The 24,952-nt window shown below is 32.7% G+C and overlaps 2 protein-coding genes across 5 annotated transcripts; one reads left to right on the top strand and one right to left on the bottom strand.

The window, feature by feature from the left end:
- The first annotated feature begins 4,648 nt into the window (after window positions 1-4,648).
- On the top strand, window positions 4,649-8,056 carry LOC148615637 (uncharacterized). The gene is made up of 2 exons (XM_088582055.1): window positions 4,649-4,883; window positions 5,272-8,056. The coding sequence occupies exons 1-2, from the start codon at window positions 4,655-4,657 to the stop codon at window positions 8,031-8,033; spliced, it is 2,991 nt and encodes a 996-aa protein (XP_088438181.1). The 5' UTR covers window positions 4,649-4,654; the 3' UTR covers window positions 8,034-8,056.
- Window positions 8,057-9,197: 1,141 nt separating this feature from the next.
- LOC148615636 (uncharacterized) lies at window positions 9,198-23,858 on the bottom strand. 4 transcript variants are annotated; one of them, XM_088582076.1, is made up of 9 exons: window positions 23,742-23,858; window positions 23,356-23,392; window positions 21,563-21,729; window positions 18,680-19,260; window positions 16,237-16,336; window positions 15,314-15,374; window positions 14,109-14,218; window positions 12,499-12,577; window positions 9,198-11,144 (listed from the first exon to the last, which is right to left on the bottom strand). In XM_088582076.1, the coding sequence occupies exons 3-9, from the start codon at window positions 21,693-21,695 to the stop codon at window positions 11,027-11,029; spliced, it is 1,182 nt and encodes a 393-aa protein (XP_088438202.1). In that variant the 5' UTR covers window positions 21,696-21,729; window positions 23,356-23,392; window positions 23,742-23,858; the 3' UTR covers window positions 9,198-11,026. The 4 variants fall into 4 exon arrangements, with proteins under 4 accessions (XP_088438202.1, XP_088438201.1, XP_088438203.1 ...); XM_088582075.1 differs by having other exon boundaries at window positions 23,803-23,858; XM_088582077.1 differs by lacking the exon at window positions 23,356-23,392.
- Between the last annotated feature and the right edge of the window lie 1,094 nt (window positions 23,859-24,952).

Raw genomic sequence — 24,952 nt, 5'->3', positions numbered from 1 at the left:
AATAAACTTTGACCACTTTATGTTTATACGTATATATATATTAGACAAGAAAGTGGATACCTTTGTCGAATGGCTTTCCATGTTGTCACAGTGCAAAACATACAGTTACCAATATTTATCATAAAGTTATTGGCAGTGGTCCATTTTATTTGTGCTGCTTTATACATTACTTAAATATTTTTTTGTATTTTTTCCAAGCACATTTTTATCACATTCTTCACATGAATAGTATTTGGATAAATGCTCCTGTTTGTATTTGTATATATGAAGCCTTAAAGACTAAATGATCCTTTCATAGATCTAAAAAAAAACATGTGGACTAAGATAAGAGGTAAAACGTGCATAAACTCGAGGGAGGTGAGGGTCCCGTTTCATCGTTTGCGCCTCTTGGTAAAAAAAGTCTTGCTGTTGTTAACATGGAATTTTGTTTAATTGTTTATGTTTATGGCCAAGTGTGATACTTGTTTCAAGGATCAATCAATCGAAGGAAGACACTGTATGTGGGGAAACATTTCGTTGTTGAAGCCCATAGCATTTGGCCTTTTTGTTTTGTTTGATAGGGTTGATATTTCTTTGACACGTTCACCGTTTCTACTTTCTTCTCTATTGTGCATTCTGTATACCAGAAACTATCAACCGTATCAAAATCGGGAGATTTAGCGCTATAACACTTTGTCAAACCCACCATTTCTAACGGATGCCAACTTTCCAGTTTTTAGCTTGATATTGCCTTTTATTTTACGGACTTCCCTTTCAACTATTCCTTTTGCCTATCAGTTCGGTAATTTTATTATCACTCTTCATTCATGTAAAATCACTTTTTGTACTGAAAGACGACATTTTTCAGCACGATTTAAAGCTTTAATGTTAATGGATGGGAGTTTTACACGTCATTTTATATTTAGAACCACTTTTAAAATATAAAAAAAGGCGTCACGTTTCTCTTAAAGTAAAATAAACCTTTTTTTCTGTTCTCTGTTTTATATCATCTGGAGACAACTGTATTTTAAATACATCATTAGTATTAGGCGTGGTAGCTAGGTCCCGAGGACTCGTGTAGTAATAAGCATTTTAATTTGAATGAACGAAGATAACTAAGAAAGAAAGAAATATCATCAGAACAGCTGTTCTAAAAATGATGTGATAAAAACTATTTGTTAAGTAAACAGTATTATACTTGAACTAATTATTGTGAAACCAAATAGTTGTACATTTGACGTACCAAATAGTTGTACATTTGACGTGGCTTTATTTATGTCATGTTCTGAGTTTCATAACTAAAATGGTCTCTGTTCTCACTAATCATTCAAAATATTTTTTTTCAAATGGGAAAACATTGCAAAATGACTTACATGTAGTTTAGTAATGTATGAAAGCTGGAACGTGGTATGAGAACAGAAAACAATGTATATGTGCGATACAACGTACGTTTCTTTGGTTTTATCTTAATCTTTAGTTAAACAAAGTCACGTGCATCTTTCATTCACGCTTTATCATTCTCTAAAGAGGCATCTACAAACACAATTGAAAGAGCGGAAACAGTTTTCTATCAATATAGTACTAGGTATTTAATTCAATTACTTTTTTATCAATTTTATGTAGCTCTTCCAGTACCACACATTTTAATTGTACATACAGATAATTTACTTATTGTGTGGTATTGAAAATACTAAAGAATGGCTTCACACAATAATTCTGTTCTTATTCTGAGAACGATATATGGGTTTTCATTTCATCCTTTACCTCATTGAGAACGATATAGAGGTTTTTGTTTCATCCCTTACCTCACTGAGAACGATATAGGGGTTTTTGTTTCATCCCTTACTCCACTGAGAACGATATATGGGTTTTTATTTCATCCCTTACCCTACTGAGAACGATATAGGGGTTTTTGTTTCATCCCTTACCCCACTGAGAACAATATAGGATTTTTATTTCATCCCTTACCCTACTGAGAATGATATAGGGATTTTTGTTTCATCCCTTACCTTACTTGTCCATACTCCTAAATTTAGTTGAGTGCATGTGGTTATCTATTTTTAGCTTCTGTGTGTACTCTTTTTTGTTCAATTTGTTGCTTTATTTGCTTTGCCTTTCTTTTTTTCATGTAGTTTTTGTTTTTATAATGAATATAATGGTCCTTGTCCTAAAAGGGTCTCTTTGCTTTTACATTTAAGATATTTGCTTATATGTTCCTTAATGAGAATTTGTTTTACTTGCGTGTTCTGGTCCTTGCATTGTGTTAACTGGGAGTTCTAGCCCTTGTGTTGTGTTAACTAGGAGTTTTGGTCCTTGTATTGTGTTAACTGGAAGTTCTGGTCCTTGTGTTGTCTTAACTGGGAGTTTTGGCCATTGTATTGTATTAACTGGGAGTTCTGGTCCTTTGTTGTGTTAACTGGGAGTTATTGTCCTTGTATTGTGTGAACTGGGAGTTCTGGTCCTTGTATTGGTCATTCATTTTGTGGATACCGTGAATAAGTGAGGACTGAAACAAACTGATATGTATTGCAACAAATTTAGATCTGTGAACAAAAGCATTTCTCGATATGACAAAAAAAATGTGTCACGTACCTTTAAATGTTAAACTACAGTTAATAAGTACGTGTTCTTGGAAGAAACAAGGACCACAATGTACTAAATGGAAACTCCATTTGTATAATTACTCATGACGAATATTAATTGAACACTTCATTGTAGAAAGATAACCCACCTATTTTTTGACATGCATGATTGTGTTTTAGTCAGTATTTCATAAGCTTTCATCAAATTTTCTGATTAAAGGTTTTCAATAACCAATAAAAACATGAAATTAGCAAATGCATTGGCATGGAAGATTTAGTTAGGTATGTGTCACGTTGTAAAATTGGTTAAAATAACATTAAACTCTTTAGCAAGTTTATTTATTACAAAACCATATGTTATAAATTGCTGTGAAGGTGTCGTTACATACAATAGTGTACTCATCACCTAAAAATAGATTTGAGGAATGGAAATGTACTTTTGTGAACATTTATTTAGAAATTAAATTAATTCCTGGTTCCCGTGCGGTTGTAACATGTATTTTGAGTTTTGCAGTCTTTTTTTCTACGTACGTTTGAGAAAAGAATCGGACCACTGCTCCTCTTTATTCAAGATTCACAAAAATACAATAAATATTTCAACAATTATTGTTAGATTTTGAAACTATTACATCTTTGTTTAACAACTTCAATAAAAATCAGTAAGTGATTACATTTATATATAACAATGGTTTTAGACCAACGTGCGCATTCATTTTATACAATAATTAGCTCTTTACTAGAAACAAGTAAAGGAGTCATGAAGTGGCATCATATAATGAAACATTTCATCATAAGACGGTAATGGCGTTCCATAAATAGTATGAATACTATCAAATTTAACAAACGTTATTTGAATGCTTATTTTGTAACTTTTATGTACATACAGATATGAATTGGGTTTTGAAATAAAGTGTAACACGTTCACAATGTCAGCAATAATCATATTTCCTCTGAACATCATGGTACAATAGATGGCATTTCTGAATCATACTTTTCTGCATAATTCAGAAATTGATAATTCGGATCTTCTTATAGTGGTAACTTGTACATATGATTTACATCCAGCCAAATAAATGAACAACATTAAGTTTTATGTAAATTAGTTTGTTGACGTTGTTTTTTCACCTGTTCAATCAAAATTCTATTTAGCATGGTAATTTTTTTCTGATAATCTAACCGCACCTGGTGATTAGTTTAATATTCAAAACGCTTATTTTAAACAATGGGAGGTAATAGAAATTTCGTTTTGATGTGCGTCTCAATGCAAAAATATGCCAAAAACAAAACATTTCTGTGGTTTTTAAATGTCTGTTCATGGTTTCTAAGAAATTGTGAATACGTGTATTTTAAACTTTAGATTACTGACAACTTATAATTATTTGCCTTGGATTTCCATAGTAACGATGTTTTAAGTATCGTGCTTATTATTATTATCATTATTATTTAATCATTTTTTTTTTACTTTTTTATTATGATTATGGACAAGAGAAGCATTGACTTTGCCGTCCACAATAAGTCCGTAGTGAAATATTTTATATACTCTAGGGTTTTGTCAACAGTTTTGAAAACAACAGCGACTTGTAATAGTAAAAATGATAAAAATCAATGCTTTAAATGAAGGGTCAAGGGGTCAAGTAAAATGAACTAATGGAATGACAAGGGAGAAGGTTTATGCCATCGGCAGATATAGAAAGATAAGCCGAAGAAGACAATTATCCTATTCTACAAATAAAGAGAATAGATACATAGTCGGAATACACATTCTTCTCAGTGTAATGTTTTTAATGCACCACACAGTATATCTATGTTACTAAAAACAAAACAAACATAGTTCAAGAAAATTCAAGAAATCAAAAACATTTTATGAAGATTAAGTTACAATGTCAATGAAATTATTACAAATATGTAAATGATATTTAAAAAAAAACAACAAAAACAAAAACAAAAACAAAAACAAAACAAAACAAAATCTGCGATGCATTTCAAACGCAAATTATGGTCACGCTAAAAAGATGACCATTTCGACTGGTCCAGTCGACATAGCTATCCAGATGGACCTTGAAAACGGACAGGAGCCCATGCTATTGTTATATATGGTACCTTTCTATGCAGTTTGTTGTTATCAAAGTGTTATTCAAAATTTAAGCGTGATCGTTTGTCCAGCTGTCATGAGAAGTATGGCAGTATTATCACCCAGCTATCAATTCCTGATACACCTGTCTAATACCAGCCACTTAGTAACAATAATATACGGGAGAAAAATGATCTTCTCATACTTTGCTGTTTTTCTTGTATATTTTATAACTACATGTACATGTAGTGGTAAGTTATTTTATTTTTTTTTTCATTTTCATCTTATTTCCTAAGACGACACTCAAAATGCGTGATGTCTCTGTTGTTTATCAGTTTTGCGTGCATATTTAATCACTTGTATTTAACCTTTATATTGTCATTTGTTATAGGGTCTTTTTAACTATTGACTATAGTTCATCAGTTCGGTAATTTTGTCATAACTCTTCATTCAGTAAATGAGTCATTCGTAATGTTTCTAAGTGTTTTATTGTTATGATATATGGTTACTATCCACATAGAAAACTTTTAGTTTCGCATAAAATCTGCATATTCTAACTTGTCCCTTTTCTGGATACTCTGAAATTTTCGTTTTTGATGAAAATGCCAGTAAATGGACATTATTTTAATCCTACTGCAGATGCCAGAATCTTACGGAGAAATTTCGACCCTGATTTATTGATGGAGCTCATGATGTTCGGTCATAGTAACGTTGGGAACAATAAGCAAAAGCCAAGTGTTTTCGGGTCTAACTGGGGATTCTCGATACACTATCCCAAATCATATAGTCAGTATGTACTGAAATCGTCAAAACACAATGAAAAGGGAGAAGAAAACACGGTATCAAAAATAGGAAAAAGCAACGTAATTGGTGCTATTAAATCTGAGAGTATTATGGAACAGAGTAGCAAGGGAAAAGCTTCGCCCAAGATCGCAAGTTTCAACGAATACCGATTCGATCCGAATAACTTATTCCAAACACTGATGAAAATGTCGTCGGGTGCAAACTCATATAACAAATTACAGGACAATCTACAAACAAATAATTTGTTTACAGGACCGGAAAATGCAACTTTTGGAACAAAGTCTGATAATAATACTGAAACAACATCAAATCGTCTAATGACGTCACCAGGAAACAAAACATATTCCAGCAACAACTATAACGCAAACATTGGCGAGGCGACCAGAAACACCTCAACAAAATCCACGAATAGAGGCTTTGAATTTAATGCAAATAAACTTAACAAACATACAATGCAGCTCGGGAACAACGTAGTCGGTGGTTTGCCAAAACAAACTGATCATGCCCCGGGCAGTCAGCAAACAGGTTCAAGGCACGGAACATTTGATTTTAATCCTACGGAATTAAATTCTAATATGTTTAACAACGTCGGATATAATCCTGTGTATGTTCAATCAGATTTTAAGAACAGGCAAACCCGGAAAACAAACAAAATTCTTCCAAAATCCGTGATTACCAATGTGCCAATTGAAAAGAGGTTCTCGGGATCGACTGAATTCGACCCAAATGGACAAAACATCTTCTCATCAGTGCAAACTCATTGGGGCTTTTCTCTTTACAACCCTCAAAAAGCTTTGGGACAATATAGTGGCAGCAACTCTGGTGTGGAATCAAAACGATTAAATGTTGACTTATCAACGTTTAACCCTAATACTCTGAATGACTACCTTATGTTTATTCTCAGAAATAAGATGACTACTTTATCTGAATCCAATGTTGGAACAAGTTTCTACAGAGGAATGGAATACAACCCTATTGTTGTCAATGCCCAGGCAATTCTTCCAATGTTCCACCAACATATTCCGGAGCCTGTTATGAGCGTTAACTTTAAAAACAAAACACATCGAACAAACGAATACGTAAAAAATCCTCATTCAAATGTAAGCCAGTCTTACAGTGCTTACAATACCATGCAAAACACAAACAATGGCTACGTAGCTGTTCATCTTAAAAACGGCGGGGGAAAAAGTCAGAACAACACAGCACAAACAATTTCTACAGGTAACGGTAATAACATGGTTGTAGCTGGAGGTCACAGTAATGGTACCGGTACTGTACATGGAAACCCTGGGACACAGTCAGGTGCAACCAATACCATTGCTAAAGAAGTTGGATCTGTACATACAATAGATAATGGCTACGCCAAGGTCATACACCAACAGGGTCCTGCACATGGTGTGTTCAATGATACTTCTGTTCTTTTTGGTAATGGTGGTTCCCTTACACAAATGCAAGCTGGAGAACTTGGTTTTACTACAACACATCAAGCTGGAGGACCAGATAGTTTGGGTAACGGGTTAAGTAGCCACGGGAATGGAAACCAAGTAGGAATTTCAAATACAGGCAAACATTCTGGAAGTACAGGTGGTGTTAGTGTAACAAACACAGGAGGTGCTGCTTGGAATGTTGTAACTCAAACGAATACGGGTGGACATAGGCCAAACACTTTCGCACAAACAGGGACCGGGGGTCTGGGTTCAAATACTGTATCTCAAATAGGTAGTGGGAATCTGGGCTCAAATACTGTATCTCAAATAGGTAGTGGGGGTCTGGGCTCAAATACTGTATTTCAAACAAGTAATGGTGGTATGGGCTCAAATACTATATCACAAACAGGTAGCGGGGGTCTGGGGTCAAATACTGTATCACAAACAGGTAGTGGGGGTCTGGGGTCTAAAATGATATCCCAGACAGGAACAGGGATTCTTGGCTTAAACACTGTGTCTCAATCTGGCACTGGGTCACAAGGAAATGTATTATCACAGACCGCCGCTGGAAGCCTAGGATCAGCTAGTGTAAATCAGATCGGTGCCAGTTCAAATTCAAAACATTTAAATAGCGTATTGGTCTATAATAGTGTTAGTCAAACAAGTACTGGAAGTTTGGGTTCAAATTCAGTTTCACAAACAGGTGCAGGTAGTCTCGGCCTTAAAAACGTCACACAGACTAGCATTAACTCGGTGGAACCAATCTCAGTATTACAAACAGCAGCTGGAAGCCTCGGTTCTAATTCTGTGTCTCAAACATCCGCAGGAGGGTTGGGGTCTTCAAGCGTTTCTAATGTTGGGTCGGCCGTTTCAAATTCTGTATCGCAAAGTGGGACCAGCGGATTAGCCTCAATTAGTCAAATTGATAGTGGGTCAGTTGCTTCCAACACAGTATATCAAACGGCATCCGGTAGCTTGGGATCAAATTCTATAGGACAAAGCAGCGCTGGAACATTAGGTTCAACATCAGTTCAGCAGACCTACGCGGGTTCTCTTGGATCAAATTCAATTTCTCAGACTTCGGTGGGGTCGTTACGATATTCCAAAGGAAGAAACAACACCCGCTTTACGGGAGCTGGGACATCTGATAACACTGAGTCTAGTAGCTAGCTTGTAATAAAGACCATTCCTTATTCTGGTGTTCGCCTGATTATATTTTTGTTCAAATTACCCAGAGAAGTTTTTTTCTGAAATTCTAGTGGTTTGTTCTGTATAACATTGATCACATGGTTAATGCAAAAAGCAGCTTGATACAACCGCAAAGGTAGTAATTAGAAATACACATTTATATAAAGTTGATAAAATGCTCATTTCTGGTTCCTTCGAGTACCCCAAAAATAGATTGAAACTGTCCTTTTGTTGTTTGACACTTGTACAAATTTGTAGAGACCTATACACTTATATCACTAATGAAATAATTAAATTTCGGCTCCATCTTCCTAAACGATTCTGACCACAACCCCAAAAAATCAATACAAGTGACCTTATGGCACAGTGCCAGAGAAACTTTATCCTTCAGTTTTATATTTGGATTTTGACATCTCAGTATTGTCCTATTTTTTTAGCTTCGGTATTTCTGGTCGATATTGGTGCAGTAAAATTCAATGCAATGCTTAATATTTGCTGTTTTTATCCTTAATTTCATTGTGATTGGGGCAATAATCCCCAAAATTAATACCAAACTTCTTTTGTGGTTTAAAACCTTGTTGTAAATTTTATCAAGATCCACAAGTTACTATTTGATTTAGCATAATTAACATCTTCAATCTCAGTAAAAAATGCCGGCAAAGTGAATAATATACGATGGTGCATTTGTTGTGTTTCACTATATGTGTTCCTTTTTCTATTAATCGGTAAAAACAAGAATATGCATCTCTATTACAAGTATATACCCCCATGTCTAGACTTGTGACACTATAATTTGTTGGTCAGGACATATTTTCATTATACCTGTATGTACGAACACTATCCAATGCGTTAACCTATTAATTTATGTATAAACCAGATCTATACTTCAGACATTTAAAAGAACAATTTCAACTTAAAGTGATTTAAAAGGGCAATTTAAAGCAAGTTTGATAAAATGCACAGTACCATTGGTGCCATATTAACACTCAAAGTCAATTTCAACCTTTCACTTCAGAGTAAGGTATAAAATACAAGTGAATTTGTCTGAGAAAAAAAATATTGTATGCAAAATGCAGCTAAATACGAGCAAAGAGGTTGCAGCCTGAACAGTTGGGTAAAGTATAGACACAACATTCAAGTATGAAACAGCTCTGAATATAGCTTTATTTTGACTAAATGCATTTCTGACACAAATTAAAAATTTGAAATGGGCAAATATGACCAAATATTCATATTTTAATTATAGTGAAAATTGAAAATGTGGAAGATCAAAACACATAGTCTAGTATAAATTTCATTAATTTTTTTTATGTTGAGTTTACGACCAACTGGACCATCAAGACAAGAAATATGATGGTTAGATTAAGCATGACAAAGAACACCTACTTAATTATTTTTTTTCTGTTTAAATAAGAACATTGCATGAGCTAGTTGAGTACATTTTGTATGAATAAAGTCCTGTAACTCAAAAATAAAGGCCAAAATTTATAAAATCAAAAGAAAGCACACATAAATTGGTAACAACAACTCTGACATATTGTACCGAGTGTGAACTACAGAAGGACTGATACAGGTATACAAAAATACTGCCCATCTAGACAGACAGATGTATAAAAGTTCTTAAAAGAGAGTTAATTAAGAACACATAGATCAGTCCTGGCAATTATTGAAACAGGTAATACATGTATAACTTTTATGTGTAATACAGGCAACATCGTGGTTAAGTTAGATATACCTCCCTTACATTGTCTTAATACTATAGAATTGACAATTAACACTAAATTATTATGTGAAATTTAAGAACCCAGACCACTAACTAGACCTGGGGTTCTTCTTATACAGATATAAGAAACTATTCAAAATCTAAATGGGGGGGGGGGGTCGAAACACCAGCTTTAACTCAATGTCAAGCACCTAAAAAATCTTAACAAGATTACCAGTACTACTGATATATTAATTATAATGAGTAGTATTCAAAATTTTGACACAAAAGTTTTGCGTTGCCTAGAAAAAAAAAAAAATCTGTGTAATATTACATTTTGTAAGTAATATTACAGAAATCAGTAACTGCCTGCACTGTTGTTATCTGAAACATCAAAATCAGATCAACAATAAACTTTTGCTATCAATTCTCATGATATTTGCAATATAAAAAGGTAACATTCATTATAATAAATTTAAGATGTATTAATTTATAAATTAAAATACAACTTCATGCATTGTACAAACAACATGGGTATTTTACATTTATTCATATTAAGCCAAAGCTACTGTGTACGATCGATTACAACAATTGTTGTTTATACAACTTTTTTTTCAAATTTTTCAAAATTTCAAAATTTTCAAACACTCTCTAAAACAATTATTATTTCACTGTTCATCAAACTAATATAACATTTTTCTTATTTAACTGTCTCCAGTATATATAAAACCTGCAAAGAGATAATGAAAGTGTACAGGGTTTTATTTGTGATGGTTATTTACTTATTAAATTATAATGATTGCACATACACTTTCAGTTTTACTTTGTGACTACATTTGTTGACTACAAAACCTTCCTTCAGATTTGATTAAACTAAAAGGATGAATGTACCATTAAAGAATAATTATTAAAAAGTATGTAAACAGTTTGTAACAACAGGTAGCCAGTAGCTGTACCAAACAATAGTTAACATAAACAAAGTGAACAAAGTACAAATAAACAGGACATGTAACAATAAACATGAACAATGGAAATAGTCCCAAAAGATGTAAAATGAATCACTCAAAACATATATGTGGTAGTGACATTAAAATGAATTAATTTTTAACAATCACAACTCTCTTCATCCTTATTCACATACATATTTGTCTCATCTGATGACTTCATACTACTGAGGGTTGAAGCAGAAACTTGGAATGAAATGATATGCAAACATTGTATAGTTCTGTTAATATCTTAAATAATAATCCAGTCCATGGAAGAATTCTCCTCATTAGGAGATAATCCAGTCCATGGAAGAATTCCCCTCATTAGGAGATAATTTACTTCTGTGTTTCCTAGTCTTCTTTAAATCTTTTCCATGTCTCCAATTATGAATTCCTGTACTACACCTACAATACAAGTTATACAGTCATAAAAATGGCTTAACAATATACCGTTATAACTAGTTTGTAATTATGAAAATGTCTAAGTTAGTAATCTATACTACGTTTTATTTACAAGAAAAATCTAAATAGGTTAGATTACAGAGACCATGTATCAACATTCAAAATGAAATTCAAAATCATACAGAATATTTTCCTACATGATCAAAAGTGACCAAAATATTTTTTTTTATTTTTGAATTTGTGCCATTGTGCCATTAGCTGTCAGTTTTGGTGTGCATATTTTTTTACATCACACATAATATGTTTCAAATATTCGTGCAATGTTTTATTTCTGGAATTTGTACATATTATAAATAAAACTTAAAAGATATAGCCGAAGTTGCTCATAAGGTTAAAAATGAAAATTTAAGAATGTTTAACATCACTTCTATAGGCAACACAAATGCCTCCAAAATATTACTCTGTAAGATAATACTGGTCTGCAGCCTGAGTCTGAACAACTTAGATTGGATTCTATAGGCATTATAATGTGGGAGGCAACAAAAGAGATCAGTTGACCAAGTCCAGACCAGTCTGATTAGGATTGGTGTATGGAAAGCTCATAGTGCTATAACTTAATTTTTCTTTTACCTTTCCAAATATTTTCACCAGAACTCAAAGTCAATTAACAAATGCTAATATGCAGGAAAGAAAAGTGCAGAAAATGAGTTAACAATATTGAATTTACTATTCAAAAACCACCAATTCTTAGTTTTGTGTTTTGACTGATTTGAGTTCTCAGACACTGATTGGTTGAAATACAAAGGGGCAATTGGTTGATGTGTTATTGTGTTGCATTGTATATAAAAGCTCACTGCTTCTCCCATAACTACTGGTATTGTCATAGACAGATGATAGCTAGAATTTCTGTAATGACACTGATACCAAATGACCCTTAAAATTGTTATTAGGAGAATTTTCAATTGTATTGTTTTTCAACATGCTACCTTTAGTGATTATAATTTTACCATATGGAGAGTGGAGAAATAATATAAATGAAGAATGGCTTAAGGAGAATCTGTTTCTCCCATGAAATCTGTCGAAACCTTGGAAAAGGTAGAATGGTAGAAAAACTGTCGCAGAAATTTAATCACTGCCTGGTGGATAAAAAGTCATGTGCATTTTTAATCACTGGCTTAGAATGTGAGAAATATATATATCATTCAAATAAGCTCTTGTAGGTACCAGTTTGGTAGTGTGTACTAGGAAAAAAGTAATCATAGTGTTTGAATGGCTATAACCCAACATTCTCTAGTGCTATGACTATTGACACCTCAGATAGTACCAATAATGTCACTGAACTCATGTGATGACCTACCCAGTATCGGTGTGAACTTGATAAGTTGGGTGATCCACTGAAGTTTCTTTGTCACAACAAGTCCATTTGTTGTCACGTCCTGTAAATGATATAATAAAGTTACAAATTCAATAACAAGATCAATACACCCAATATTTTTCTACAACTGTAAATTTATTTTTACAATGATGGTCACTGGTCAAAAATGCGTGATTTATTTTGCAATTTGCCACTTGGATGAAAACATATTACCAGGAATTTTCCGCTGTTACAGCTAATATACATTTACAGTCAATTTTTATCTTCATCTTCAACAGGGACCTAACCACGAGTAAAAAAACATATAATTGTAATAATAAAAGTTATTGTGGTTAATGGGGATCTTGAAACTAAATAAAACAATGTCATATGTACAATGTTGTGTGTGGGAAGGAGGCTCACAGCTTCTATGGTAGTTCAATCATATCACAATTATTACTACAATGATATTTACATTCTCAAGAAACATTATCTCCAAATAATTAATAAAATGCTTTGCAGGATGCAGCTTGATATGACTGCCAAATAAGTTAGGACAAATGTGAACACAACATCCAAACTTTATGCAACTCTAAGTTTTGATTGTGATTAAATGCTTGACATAATTCTGACCAGAATCATTGGTCAAAGAACTTTAAAATTTGCAGTTAAACATGAAAACAAGTAATTTAAACATTAGTTAAAGAAAAAGCCTTAATTCAGACCACCATAAAGTTCAATATCAAAAGAGAAAGGCATTGATTATTCTTTTTTGTTGTGGTTTTGGAGAGTTATAACCCTTACTGTTTAAAAATGAGGGACAAATAGGGCCAAAAGCAAGCATCTTAAAACTAAAGTATATGTGTATACTGTCAAGCTGAGATAGACTTTGGGGTGATTACCATATCCATGACATTGTTTGAGGTCAAAGAGACCAAAAACCAACACTTGCCTTCAAGCAAATACTTAAGTGAAATGCACGAGTCACGAAAAAAAAAAAAATCTACTAGGTTTCATACCAAAATAGGAAAGTAAAAAGAGTTAAGGTGCTTATCTTTTAGGAATTAAGGGCCAAAAAGAACAATTTCAAGAAGATTCATAGAACTTTACTCATGTCAATGTGTGGAAACATGTAAAACTCTTCTATTTTGCCTTTTCAGTCCATAATATCTAAATGTTGAAGGTCAAACCAGTCTGACTTTTGGAGTATAGAACATTGTGTTACTATATTACTGAGAATCATTATCTTATACGTGAGGTGATGCAGTTAAATTTTGGAACTGCTATTTTTTCATTCCCTTTGGGCCCTTTATTCCAAAACTGAAAGGGTAATAACCACCAAAATTTATACCATCTTCTTGTAAAATTTTATCAAGGTCCACTACTTGATATTCAAGTTATTGCACAGGAATAAAGTATCTGCAGATCATGATGCTGGCATTGCCATACCGATATACCACAATTTTTTTGTGGTTGTATGAAAATGATTTATTGTGAAAAACACCCAAAGATAACTGTGTTATTAAGTGAATCCTGTGGGTTGATTAAGCTATCCATCTCCTGATATATGATGATGATGTAAATAATAAGCTGTCCCTTTTATTGTGACTTACCAATAAATCCAGGGTGATATACACATTCCCCAGCATCTTTCAGGGAAGAAAAGATATCCAAACAGTTAATACAGTGTCCATCTTTCAATGGATTAGACTTTGGTTTACCACTGTAGAAAGAGAAAAATTGTTGTGTAATGCATAAAAGGTAGATACTGTTTGATTTATTATTTAAAAACTTTGCATAAGACTAAACAAAGCTTTAATTCCTTACAAATGTGCTCTTATCAGAAAAATGCATTTCAGAAGATGTGAGTAAAAGTGTTAAAATGTTTATACAGTTAATTGATTTATTGAAAAAAAAAGAGTTTTAATCTTCAGTATCCCTCCTAACCTCCCAACTTATGGTGGTGTATCAATATCTTTCCTAATCTCCAATATTATCATGGTGTATCAGTATCCCTCCTAACCTCCCAACTTATGGTGGTGTATCAGTATCCTTCCTAACCTCCCCACTTATGGTGGTGTATCAGTATCTTTCCTAACCTCCAATATTATAATGGTGTATCAGTATCCCTCCTAACCTCCCAACTTATGGTGGTGTATCAGTATCCCTACTAACCTCCCAACTTATGGTGGTGTATCAATATCTTTCCTAACCTCCAATATTATCATGGTGTATCAGTATCCCTACTAACCTCCCAACTTATGGTGGTGTATCAGTATCCATCCTAACCTCCCAACTTATGGTGGTGTATCAATATCTTTCCTAAACTCCAATATTATCATGGTGTATCAGTATCCCTACTAACCTCCCAACTTATAGTGGTGTATCAGTATCCCTCCTAACCTCCCAACTTATGGTGGTGTATCAGTATCCCTACTAACCTCCAAACTTATGGTGGTGTATCAGTATCCCTACTAACCTCCCAACTTATGGTGGTGTATCAATATCTTTCCTAAACTCCAATATTATCATGGTGTATCAGTATCCCTACTAACCTCCCAACTTATGGTGGTGTATCAGTATCCCTCCTAACCTCCCAACTTATGGTGGTGTATCAATATCTTTCCTAACCTCCAATATTATCATGGTGTATCAGTATCCCTACTAACCTCCCAACTTATGGTGGTGTATCAGTATCCCTCCTAACCTCCCAATTTATGGTGGTGTATCAGTATCCCTACTAACCTCCCAAGTTATGGTGTTGTATCAGTATCCTTCTCCTCTAAAAGAGCTGTTTTGACAAGTTAGATGTACATACCTTATCCGATTGGACTCCACCCTCCTCGTGTAAAAATCTTCTAAGGAACTTTTATGATCCACTGAAATGACCGAAGAAATCCTGTCATACTCAAGGATAAGAAATATTGGTCTAGAATTCACCCTTTATTTGACAAAACCTGTAAACTAAAGACTTTTTAAAGTTCAAACAACCAATGTGATACAAAGTTTTATATCATTTAAATTAGTCTGACCTTAGAGGTATAGATTTTATAGAGATCCATACAAATGTACATGAGTTAAATACATGTAACTTACAAATGTAATTGTACAAAAGGCTTGTTTAGTTGCTCTGTTTGGCCATTATTATGAAATGGGTTAAGATAAATACCTACAAAATTAATACCAACCTTCCTTGTGTAGTAAGAAACTTTTTTTTCAAGAAACACACACTAATATTCAAGTTATTGCAAGAAAACCAAGTACATGTATCTTGCACGATGACAACACAGATAATGAACACAATACCATTACATGTATTTTACCTCAATTTTTCGCAGCTAAATAAAAATATTAAGGTGGAAAATACTTAAATACTATTCTGTGTAAGAATCAGGCAGTGGGTGGCACATCAACTTTCTCAATTTAGTCATTTTTGCCTCAAATGTATTCAATACATCTAGAAAACAACCAAAAAGCTATTTTTACACTGAAGCATCTGAGATGTAGGTATTTTTTTTGCTAATATAGCGAAAAAGAGTGGAAAATTTTTCAACAAAATTTGACCTATCAATATCTGAACAAGGAAAACTTTATAAACACTTTGATGGTTACTCTGGAGGTTATAAGGTATAAATACTTGGATATTGCAAGAAAATCTGTGTATTATTTTCTTCATGTCCCACACCTTATCAACATTTTGCCTGATTCATAAACAAAAAAGCACTTAAAGTATAAACTTACATGATATTTGCGTCAAATTTCCTTCTAAATTGTCATTGCCATAATTGTCAGTGATGATGTGTGAACGATTCCACTGTCTTTTTCTTCTTCCATACTCAAGCTGTAGGTAAAATATAATCTAACCAATGATTACATGATAGTAGTGAAGGGAGATAACTCAATTCCATTTTACAGACAAATAGGAATAGGAAGCCTAAATATTTTATACTGATTTTTGACCATTAAATGTCTGAAGATTTAGAATTTAATTTAATTTGTTGGTCAGAATAGAATTAATAATAAAAAATAAATCCAATAATTACCATAATGATACATGTAATGTAACAGTATAAGGAAAAGACACTTTAACATTATTTTGAGGGCTAAAGTGCTGAAAGTTAGATGAGAAAGTCCATGGTTTGCAAAAGGAAACCCTTCTAGAAAAGTAGATGACGCTTACCCTACTGGTGCACCTGGTCCATGCTCCCAGTTTTTAGTGGAGTCAGAGTTTCTTATTTGCTTTTGTTACTTTGTATGTATGATTTTAGTTACTTTATGTTCTTTGTTGTGTATGTCTGTTTTCATTCAAAATTGTCAACTTTCCTATCATCTGTGGCAACATCCCTTCAGCACCTGCGTATGGAGTGTTCATATCACAACTGACATGTTACACCAGAAAACACTATAACCTTGGTTCCCTTGATTACTCTTTCAACTCACTCAGATGGAATAAAGTGCTTTTTGAAGCACTGCTAGATATGGCTAAATAGATTGAAACCCTACAAAGATTGGGCAAATATGGACACAAACTCGTTACAGCTCTGTATTTTGATTGTGATTTAATGTTAGACACAAATATATAATAAAAAGTTTCACAGAGCATAGCATGATACAACCACAGTGGTCAAACCCTGAATAAATGGGGCAAGTGTAGACACAATTATTGGTTTTTGACATACTTAAGCATAGGGTCTTACAATTCATTATGGATACTACAACTGGGTTGGACACTATATTGAACAAAATTTGAAATTCAAATAAATATTTTCAAAATCAGATCAAAAATAAAAAGTCAATGTTTTGCAGTGTGGCCCCTTTAACCCCTTATAACTCAAAAGCTGTAAGAGATATTTTAAATCTGGTTGAAAAATACAAGCAGGGATTTTCATAAGGAATCCAATAAAAAGTTATTTTTTTAAATCGGACCAAAAATAAGAAAGTCTATTTTTTTGGGTGTGGCCCCTTTGACCCCTAATAATGCAAAAAATAGTCCAAAATGCATCAAATCTGCTGATACAGTAATTTACAAGAATTAAATAAGGAACAAATCAAAAAAGGAATAATCAAAATCAGAAGAAAAACAAACATTATACAATAACACACCCTTAATTCTAAACTGTAAACAGGAAAACTTTCAAAAAAATTGAAAGTGAGCTTAGATGATCCACTAAAGTTCCATTGACATTGCTTGAAAGGTTTTTGATTTATAGTCTAAAAACGGATAATTAATCCGCTATTTTATGAATAAAGTCCAATAACTCATAACAGAAAAATAAGAAATTTTTAGAAAAATCAAAACGGTACTGATGCCACATCAATAGAAGGAAACAATTCATCAAAGTTTGTTAGCAGGTTTTTGGAATTACATGTATTATGCGAAAGTGTGAAAATGAAAGTAGAGACCTGAGTATTATAATACATCCTGTCTAAACATACAGGCATATAAAAATAACGGAGGGCAGATGAATGAATGGGTGGACGAATGAATGGGTGAACGAATCAATGTGTGGATGAATGAATGGGTGGACGAATGAATGGGTGGATGAATGAATGGGTGGACAAATGAATGGGTGGACAAATGAATGTTTAGACAGCATGATCACTATAAATCTACTGCTTTTCAAGAAAGTGAAACCATTCGATCCAAACAATAATCACTATATATACATGTAGCTTGATTTAACCATGATGAAGGATACTTTTCACAATTCTTGCATGTCTGTATTGTTTCCAGACACTTAAGATTTATATAAAAAAAAAAATTGCACTAACATATTTTACCTGTTAAAGAAAAATAATTTTACATTTTAAAAGAAATAAGTATCCTTTGGATTTTAAAGAAACTGCAGAATGGCTAACTTTGAAAAAAAATAAAAAAATTTCAAACATTTTGACATGCATCCAATTAGGAAAAGATTAATACCAAAGGTTACAAAAAGTGTCATCCCCTCACTATGTAAATATTTGATTCTGAATAAACTTTAACAATTGACCTTGAAAAGCAATAAAGTTCTAGACTTTTCTAGGAGCTAAGAACATATATGTATGTATCTGGATTGAAGATTTCAATTCTATAGTGTTCTCAAGGGCTTTATGAATGGATATAGTGTTCTCAAAGTTTTCATGAATGGACAAAAGCTACTTGTATCAGCGCTATCAACTAATTCAGATCTTGAATAAATACCATGCGTTTCATATCTAATTCTTTCTGGATACAACCACCAATCTTGATCATCTCCTGTCCAACTCTTTTCACTTCATGCTCATCTTTTCCACCTAATTTGATCTTCATTTTCTTCATATTCTGTTCCATATACTGTCCGTTTTCTGTATGACAGATTCTGAGAACGACATCTTTATGCTCATTTCTAAGCTGCTTAATTCTTTCATCATTCTCAAATTTCTTTAAATTGCCAGCAAACAATGGTACAATCAGTTCAATCTTATAGGTACTATTTTTCCATTTTTTGTTTATCATATAGTTGAACTGGACTGAGGTCATTCTATCTGGTACTCCTTTCTTGGGTGTATTTTGTTTCTTTCTCATAAGTGATTCCAGTAAACCATAATGCTTATGTTTAACAGCTCTGTAAAGCACCACAGTGAGTACACAAGCACTGTATTTATCTAAACAGACATCATTCAGCTCAGATCGTAGTAAGTTATTAAGAGATACTGGCCAGTTCTCTGTTTGTGTACATCTATCAAGAAAAGCTGCCATATTCTGAAGTTCTTCTTGTGTTGTTTCATTTGACATATTAAACCCTGTAAGCAAACATACACAGAGATCTATCCAGAGATTTTTCAGACAAATATGTCATTTTTTTGCCCAAATTTTGTCCATACTAACAACAATTTTCCAATTCTACTGTGACTGACTAACATAGATTCACTTTTTGGAAAATTGACTTAGAAATTTTAGACTTCCATCAAAACATTTGATGAGGTGAATTGATCAAGAAACATTCATGGGGTATTTTGTTGTACTTATTTACACATGGGCTGGGTCTTTATAATCAGTTATTTTATACCATGGTAAGCGAGGTATACACTACTAATATAAGGCCAACCATGTGTATATCAGTCCTACACCATACCTATTTCTATACTGATATTAAAAAAAGATTATTTCTGTATCTGAAATTCTGAATTGCCATGTATCAGGTAATATATCATTTGATGTTTATAGGACATCATATTAGAATCAGACTTTTCAAAGACAAACCATGAAGATTTTTTTAAATATGTTCTGCATTGTATCAATCTATTGCTACTATGTAAAAGGCTGAAAAAGGCCTGAAGTCAAAAAAGTGACTGGCCATGCCTATAGATGGATAATTGTCTTCTATCCATTAATACACTGATATTGACTGTCCAACTTCATACATATGAACAATACTCCACTTGAGGAGACTAATTGTCACAAGCCATAATGCCAGAGGTCTGCAGAAAGATCACATCGGTGAGATGTACTCAAAAGCCTTTCTCTCTCCTCAATATATTGTGAATGCTAAGGCAACAACCATTTGATTTTCTGGGGGAGGGGGGCTATGGATTTTTTGGAAACAAAATTTGTTTCTGGAAAATGAGGGAAAAAATAATTTGACTAATCACCGGAGAGGAAAAAAAAGTTTGTCTTTAAAAAAAAAACGACAAAAAAATAAATCATGCTGTCTATTATGTGTAAGGTGCCATGCAGAGATGACAAAATTTTTTTTTTTGCTTTTGATTGGCCCTGGAAAAAATTACAAGTCATTTTTGCTCAACTTTAAATCAGGTTTATCCAACCTACATTAGAATATGGAAATATTATATGGAGCAGCTAGAATTGTGCAGAAGAGCCTCTAGATCTGTTCAATATGAAGCAGCTAGAATTGTATCTGGCATGTGCAAAAGAACCTCTAGATCTAAATTGTATAAAGAACTTTTTAGTTGGGACTCACTGCACAATATGTATAGGAAACAGAAGCATATTCTTGTTCACAAGGCTCTAATTGGGTACCTTCAAAGTTTTATTTCGAAACATTTCATATCCCAGATAAATACTGCTGATGATTATCATGATCTAATGCATCACTTATTTCAAGCACATCTGTATGAGAGCTCGCAGTGTGAATGTGGTAAGGAAATAGAAGACAACTATCATTATTTTTGGATTTGTCCAAACTGTGCACTGCAGCGACTTTAGATCTGAAGAATTTTGCACGGTTTTAGATACCAGGCTGTAAAAACTAGGGAACTTTCTCCAGGCTATTTTTTTTAACTTATGTTTTTTTTCCTTCTTATCATATTTTCAAAAAATATTTTAGCCAATCTTAAATAATCAGAAAAATGATGGAATATAATAAACAATCACATATTCTCTATTTCTTAATACTACATGTACTTGTATAATAGTGGCACAACTTTCTCTTACATTTAACAAGTATCTTGAGTTTCAATGATACCGTATGTTGTATTCCTTCTCCACACATTTTGTTTTTCGAATTGTGTTAATAGCTTGATATTTTATATGTATATAAAATTGAACATTATGTTCCATCTTGTAATGTTGGGAGAGGAAGTGCATAGGAATAGCCTGTTATCCAATCCCTTTGTTTATTCAATAAAATATTTGAAATTGAAATTGAATACAAGGAATACAAGGATAAAACTAAAAGAAAAAACAAATGAAACAGATCCAAATAAACTGATAAATCAAATTCTATTATGAAATGAAACCACATTTTCTACCGCAATTGATGTACCTATTACGTAGAAGTTCAGAAGTTTATTATCAAAAAATGCCTGACTTTAATGTACTGCATCTCTTCACTAATTCATTCTATTAATTTTTTTTTTCGCTAGTCAGTTAACAAATTATTCTACACAGCATTTGACTTACAAGCATTTTCCTGCAAGTTTACTCTGAAGGAAACAGAACTCTGTATAAGCTATTTAGCTTCTTTCCAAATCCAACCATTAGTTTTGTATGTAAATGTGTTTACTATATTTGCTTGTACTAATACACTTGAATAAACTGATACATGTCACATTATTTCTGTGTTAAATCCATAAATATGCTTACTTTTCATTCTACAAGAGCAAACACACATGGCAAGTCTCTTTGAATGAGGGGTAGGCAAGATCTTGGACCTCTGTATATCACGTGTGACATTGTCAAATCCACATTTATTGGAGTGGTACAGGCAAGCAGACATCTTGTTTCCTAGCCAGAAAACTTATTACCATTACCTGAAAGAATACAGTAATATCAAAATCAACTGTACTATATTGTAAAAGCAGAAATATTATTTGGTATTACAAACTGTATATTTCTATAGCATGAGTTCAATTTAAAAATGAAATAAGTACAGTATAACTTTCAGACATAATTTATACAGATTCAAATTGAATATAATTTCTTATGTAGTGAATCAAAGATACATGTAAGACTTATGAATAGTTTACAAAAGAGCAACTTAAAACTATGCCTATACATTTTATCTGTTAACAAGTGGCTCCCGAGAGCCTGAATCATTCACCTGGCTAAATTTTTGCCCTTCATGGGCAATAACTCTAACAAGGTGTTGTCTGACAATTCGACTCAAAGAGAACTTTGGTATGAATTATCATTCTTTTTATCTATCATAGTTTTCAAGATATTGGCTGAAAACTGTAAAAAAAAAAAAGAAAAAAAAAAAGATCATTTTTCACCTTTCAAGGGCAAAAACTCTAACAAGGAGTTGCCCGACAACTTTGATCCCATGCAGACTTTTGTAGGCCTTATAATAAGGATCATTTCAGCAATTGAAAGAATTTGGCTCCACCTAATGATTTTGGAGATACATGTATATGAGAAAAACTTCTGACTGACCCCTTTGTTCCATTTTTGGTAACAGTGTTTTTTTGGGTTTTTTTTATCAAAAATCCCCATATCAGATCTATGACAAATACCCTAAGGAATGTTCATATTTAGTTTGGTTCTTATTGGTCTAGTAGTTTTAGGGGAGAAGATTTTTTAAAGAAATAACATTAATTTAGGGATAAAATGTCAAAAAGGGCAATAACTTGAACATGATTAACTGATTAAAATGAAAATTTTAACAACAGATGGATCTCACCTGCTGAACGCTTTTACCCTGTCAAAATTTGGCTTCATGGTTTTGGGAGATATGTGCAAAAAACTTATATCTGACCTCTTAGTTCTATTCTTTATAATTGTAGCCATATTTTTTGATGAATCAAAATTCCCCATCATTGTTCTATGCAGGATACCCCAATGAACATTCATACCAAGTTTGGGAATCTACTTGGTCAAGTAGTGTCAGATGAGAAGAGTTTTGAAAAATTGTTAAAGAAGACGATGAGGACGTACAACAAGAGATGAGAACAACGAAATGGATGCCAAGTGATGGTAATTGCTTACTTGACAAGCACATTGGCCTTGTATGGTGGGTAAGGTAGATCCAATGAATATTGACATTGTTTCGTCTCTGTTAAAATATTGGACCAGACATAAAAAGGATAAAACTGGTGATAACCTTTTATCCCATGCACTTGCAGAAAATTTACTAATGGTTGAAAATAGTCAAAACTGCTGGTTAAGCTCATCTCAAAACATTCTTAAGAAATTTAATATACTTAACTCTAATAATCAAGAATCAAATCAATTTAATATATCTTTGAAAAATGTGACATTCAAAAACAGTAAAATCTATGAAGAGTGAGTTTGAAACAAAAACAACTTTAAAGCAGTAAGAAACTGAGAACATATAGAACATACAAAAATATTCTCAAACTTGAAAATTATCTCACTGATATTTTACAAATGTATAATGATAAATTTAAAATAATTATTCATCTTAAGAATTTACTTACAACACCATAGACAATATTTTTCTCTGATCTATGGTACCTGTGTAAATATAGTAAATTACGTATATAACTTAGCAGTCTCCTTTTTTGTAGTACTTCATTTCATATCCTTGCTTACATGATATATCACAGCTAGAGATTGAAACCTCTCCAATAAGTGCTATAATATGAAGCTTTAATATATATATATATATGTACCATACTGTCAAAAGGAGATTCTCTCATAGGGGAAAAGTTTACCATAGACCTGTAATTAATCATATATTTTTATAAGAATGTTTAGATTTTCACTTTCTTCTCTTTAAAAAAGAAAACTGTAAAGCAGGTATTAAATAATCATGAAATATTAAACATTATTCCCTAGGTATATTGTATAAAATGCAACTCACTCTATACAGCTGTATGTCAGAGCTGAGATATTAAACTGATTCAACAGAAAATTATATGTACCTGTACATCTGTAAATGCTGCACATGTATTGCCTTTGACACTAAATGAACATATACAGTAAGCTCTTATAATGTGATTAATATGTATTATTACGGCTTACGACGAACAGAAATTTCTAGATTTTCTATGCCTGCATTGGACATATTGTGCAATCCTTTAATAATTTAAAGGGGAATAATTCAAGTTGGCAAATCATCAATTTCTACAGGAAATATAAATACAATGTAAAATGAAAATATTTTTATACCACCAAGATAACACAAGTATGCCATATTTTTGAGGGTTGTATTCAAGGGAGTATATTAGACCAGATAATCGTGAATTTCGCTGAGGCGATAATTGGAAATAGTTTATTTGTTGAACCAATAATTAATATAATTGAAATACGAAACATAGCACAGTGATGACAGTGATCACACAGTTCACCAAATAAAATCTTAACCAGAACTGGATATTAACAAAGCGAGGATATGCTTCGGCTATCTTCTTTTTTAAAGATACTACTTGTTTTTTGTTTTTTGTTTTGTTTTTTGTTATCTGACGTGCCTCAGGGAGGCGACCAAACAAAATAAAAATTAGCCTCCCAATTAAGACGGCATGATTATTTGGACTAGGAGTATAAGGAAGAAAGATGTTTATTCCAATGAACGGGCCATTTTGTAAAGCTCATGCACTGCAGATCGAATCGACGAGAAGATTGTATTTATCTTCTTTGTTATTCTGTAAAGAATACTTAGATATTCATTGTAATATTCTGCGATGTCTGCAACCAATTTTATGGGCATTTTTGTTCGGTGATTAAATATAGTCAACTTTTATCGGAAAAGTTCTTTTTTTATATTCTTGAAATTCTATACATGTGATCTTTACATGTTACTTATAATACCTAAAATAAGTTACTTGTAATACCTACAATAAATACCACTTAAATTACTTATCAAAGTGTCTTGAGGTCGATTGATCTTTGACCCCCTCCTCTGATTAATGCAAAATAGCAGGAAAAAAATGGCAAGCCAAAGTGGACAAAAAAGAGCATTTTCTAATATTAAAAATGATTTTTTAATATTATAATTTCATTTTCTATTATTACAAAAATATTGATTTTTGTCCACTTTGGCTTGCCACAAGAAAACTTCACTACTTTTCAGTT

The sequence above is a fragment of the Perna viridis genome, chromosome 5 (assembly GCF_037379345.1).
Source record: "Perna viridis isolate PV_CMFRI_1.1 ecotype Kerala chromosome 5, ASM3737934v1, whole genome shotgun sequence".
NCBI classification, from domain to species: Eukaryota; Metazoa; Mollusca; class Bivalvia; order Mytilida; family Mytilidae; genus Perna; species Perna viridis.
Note: the sequence above shows the minus strand (reverse complement) of the source record. Positions and strands in the feature narration are given on the sequence as shown.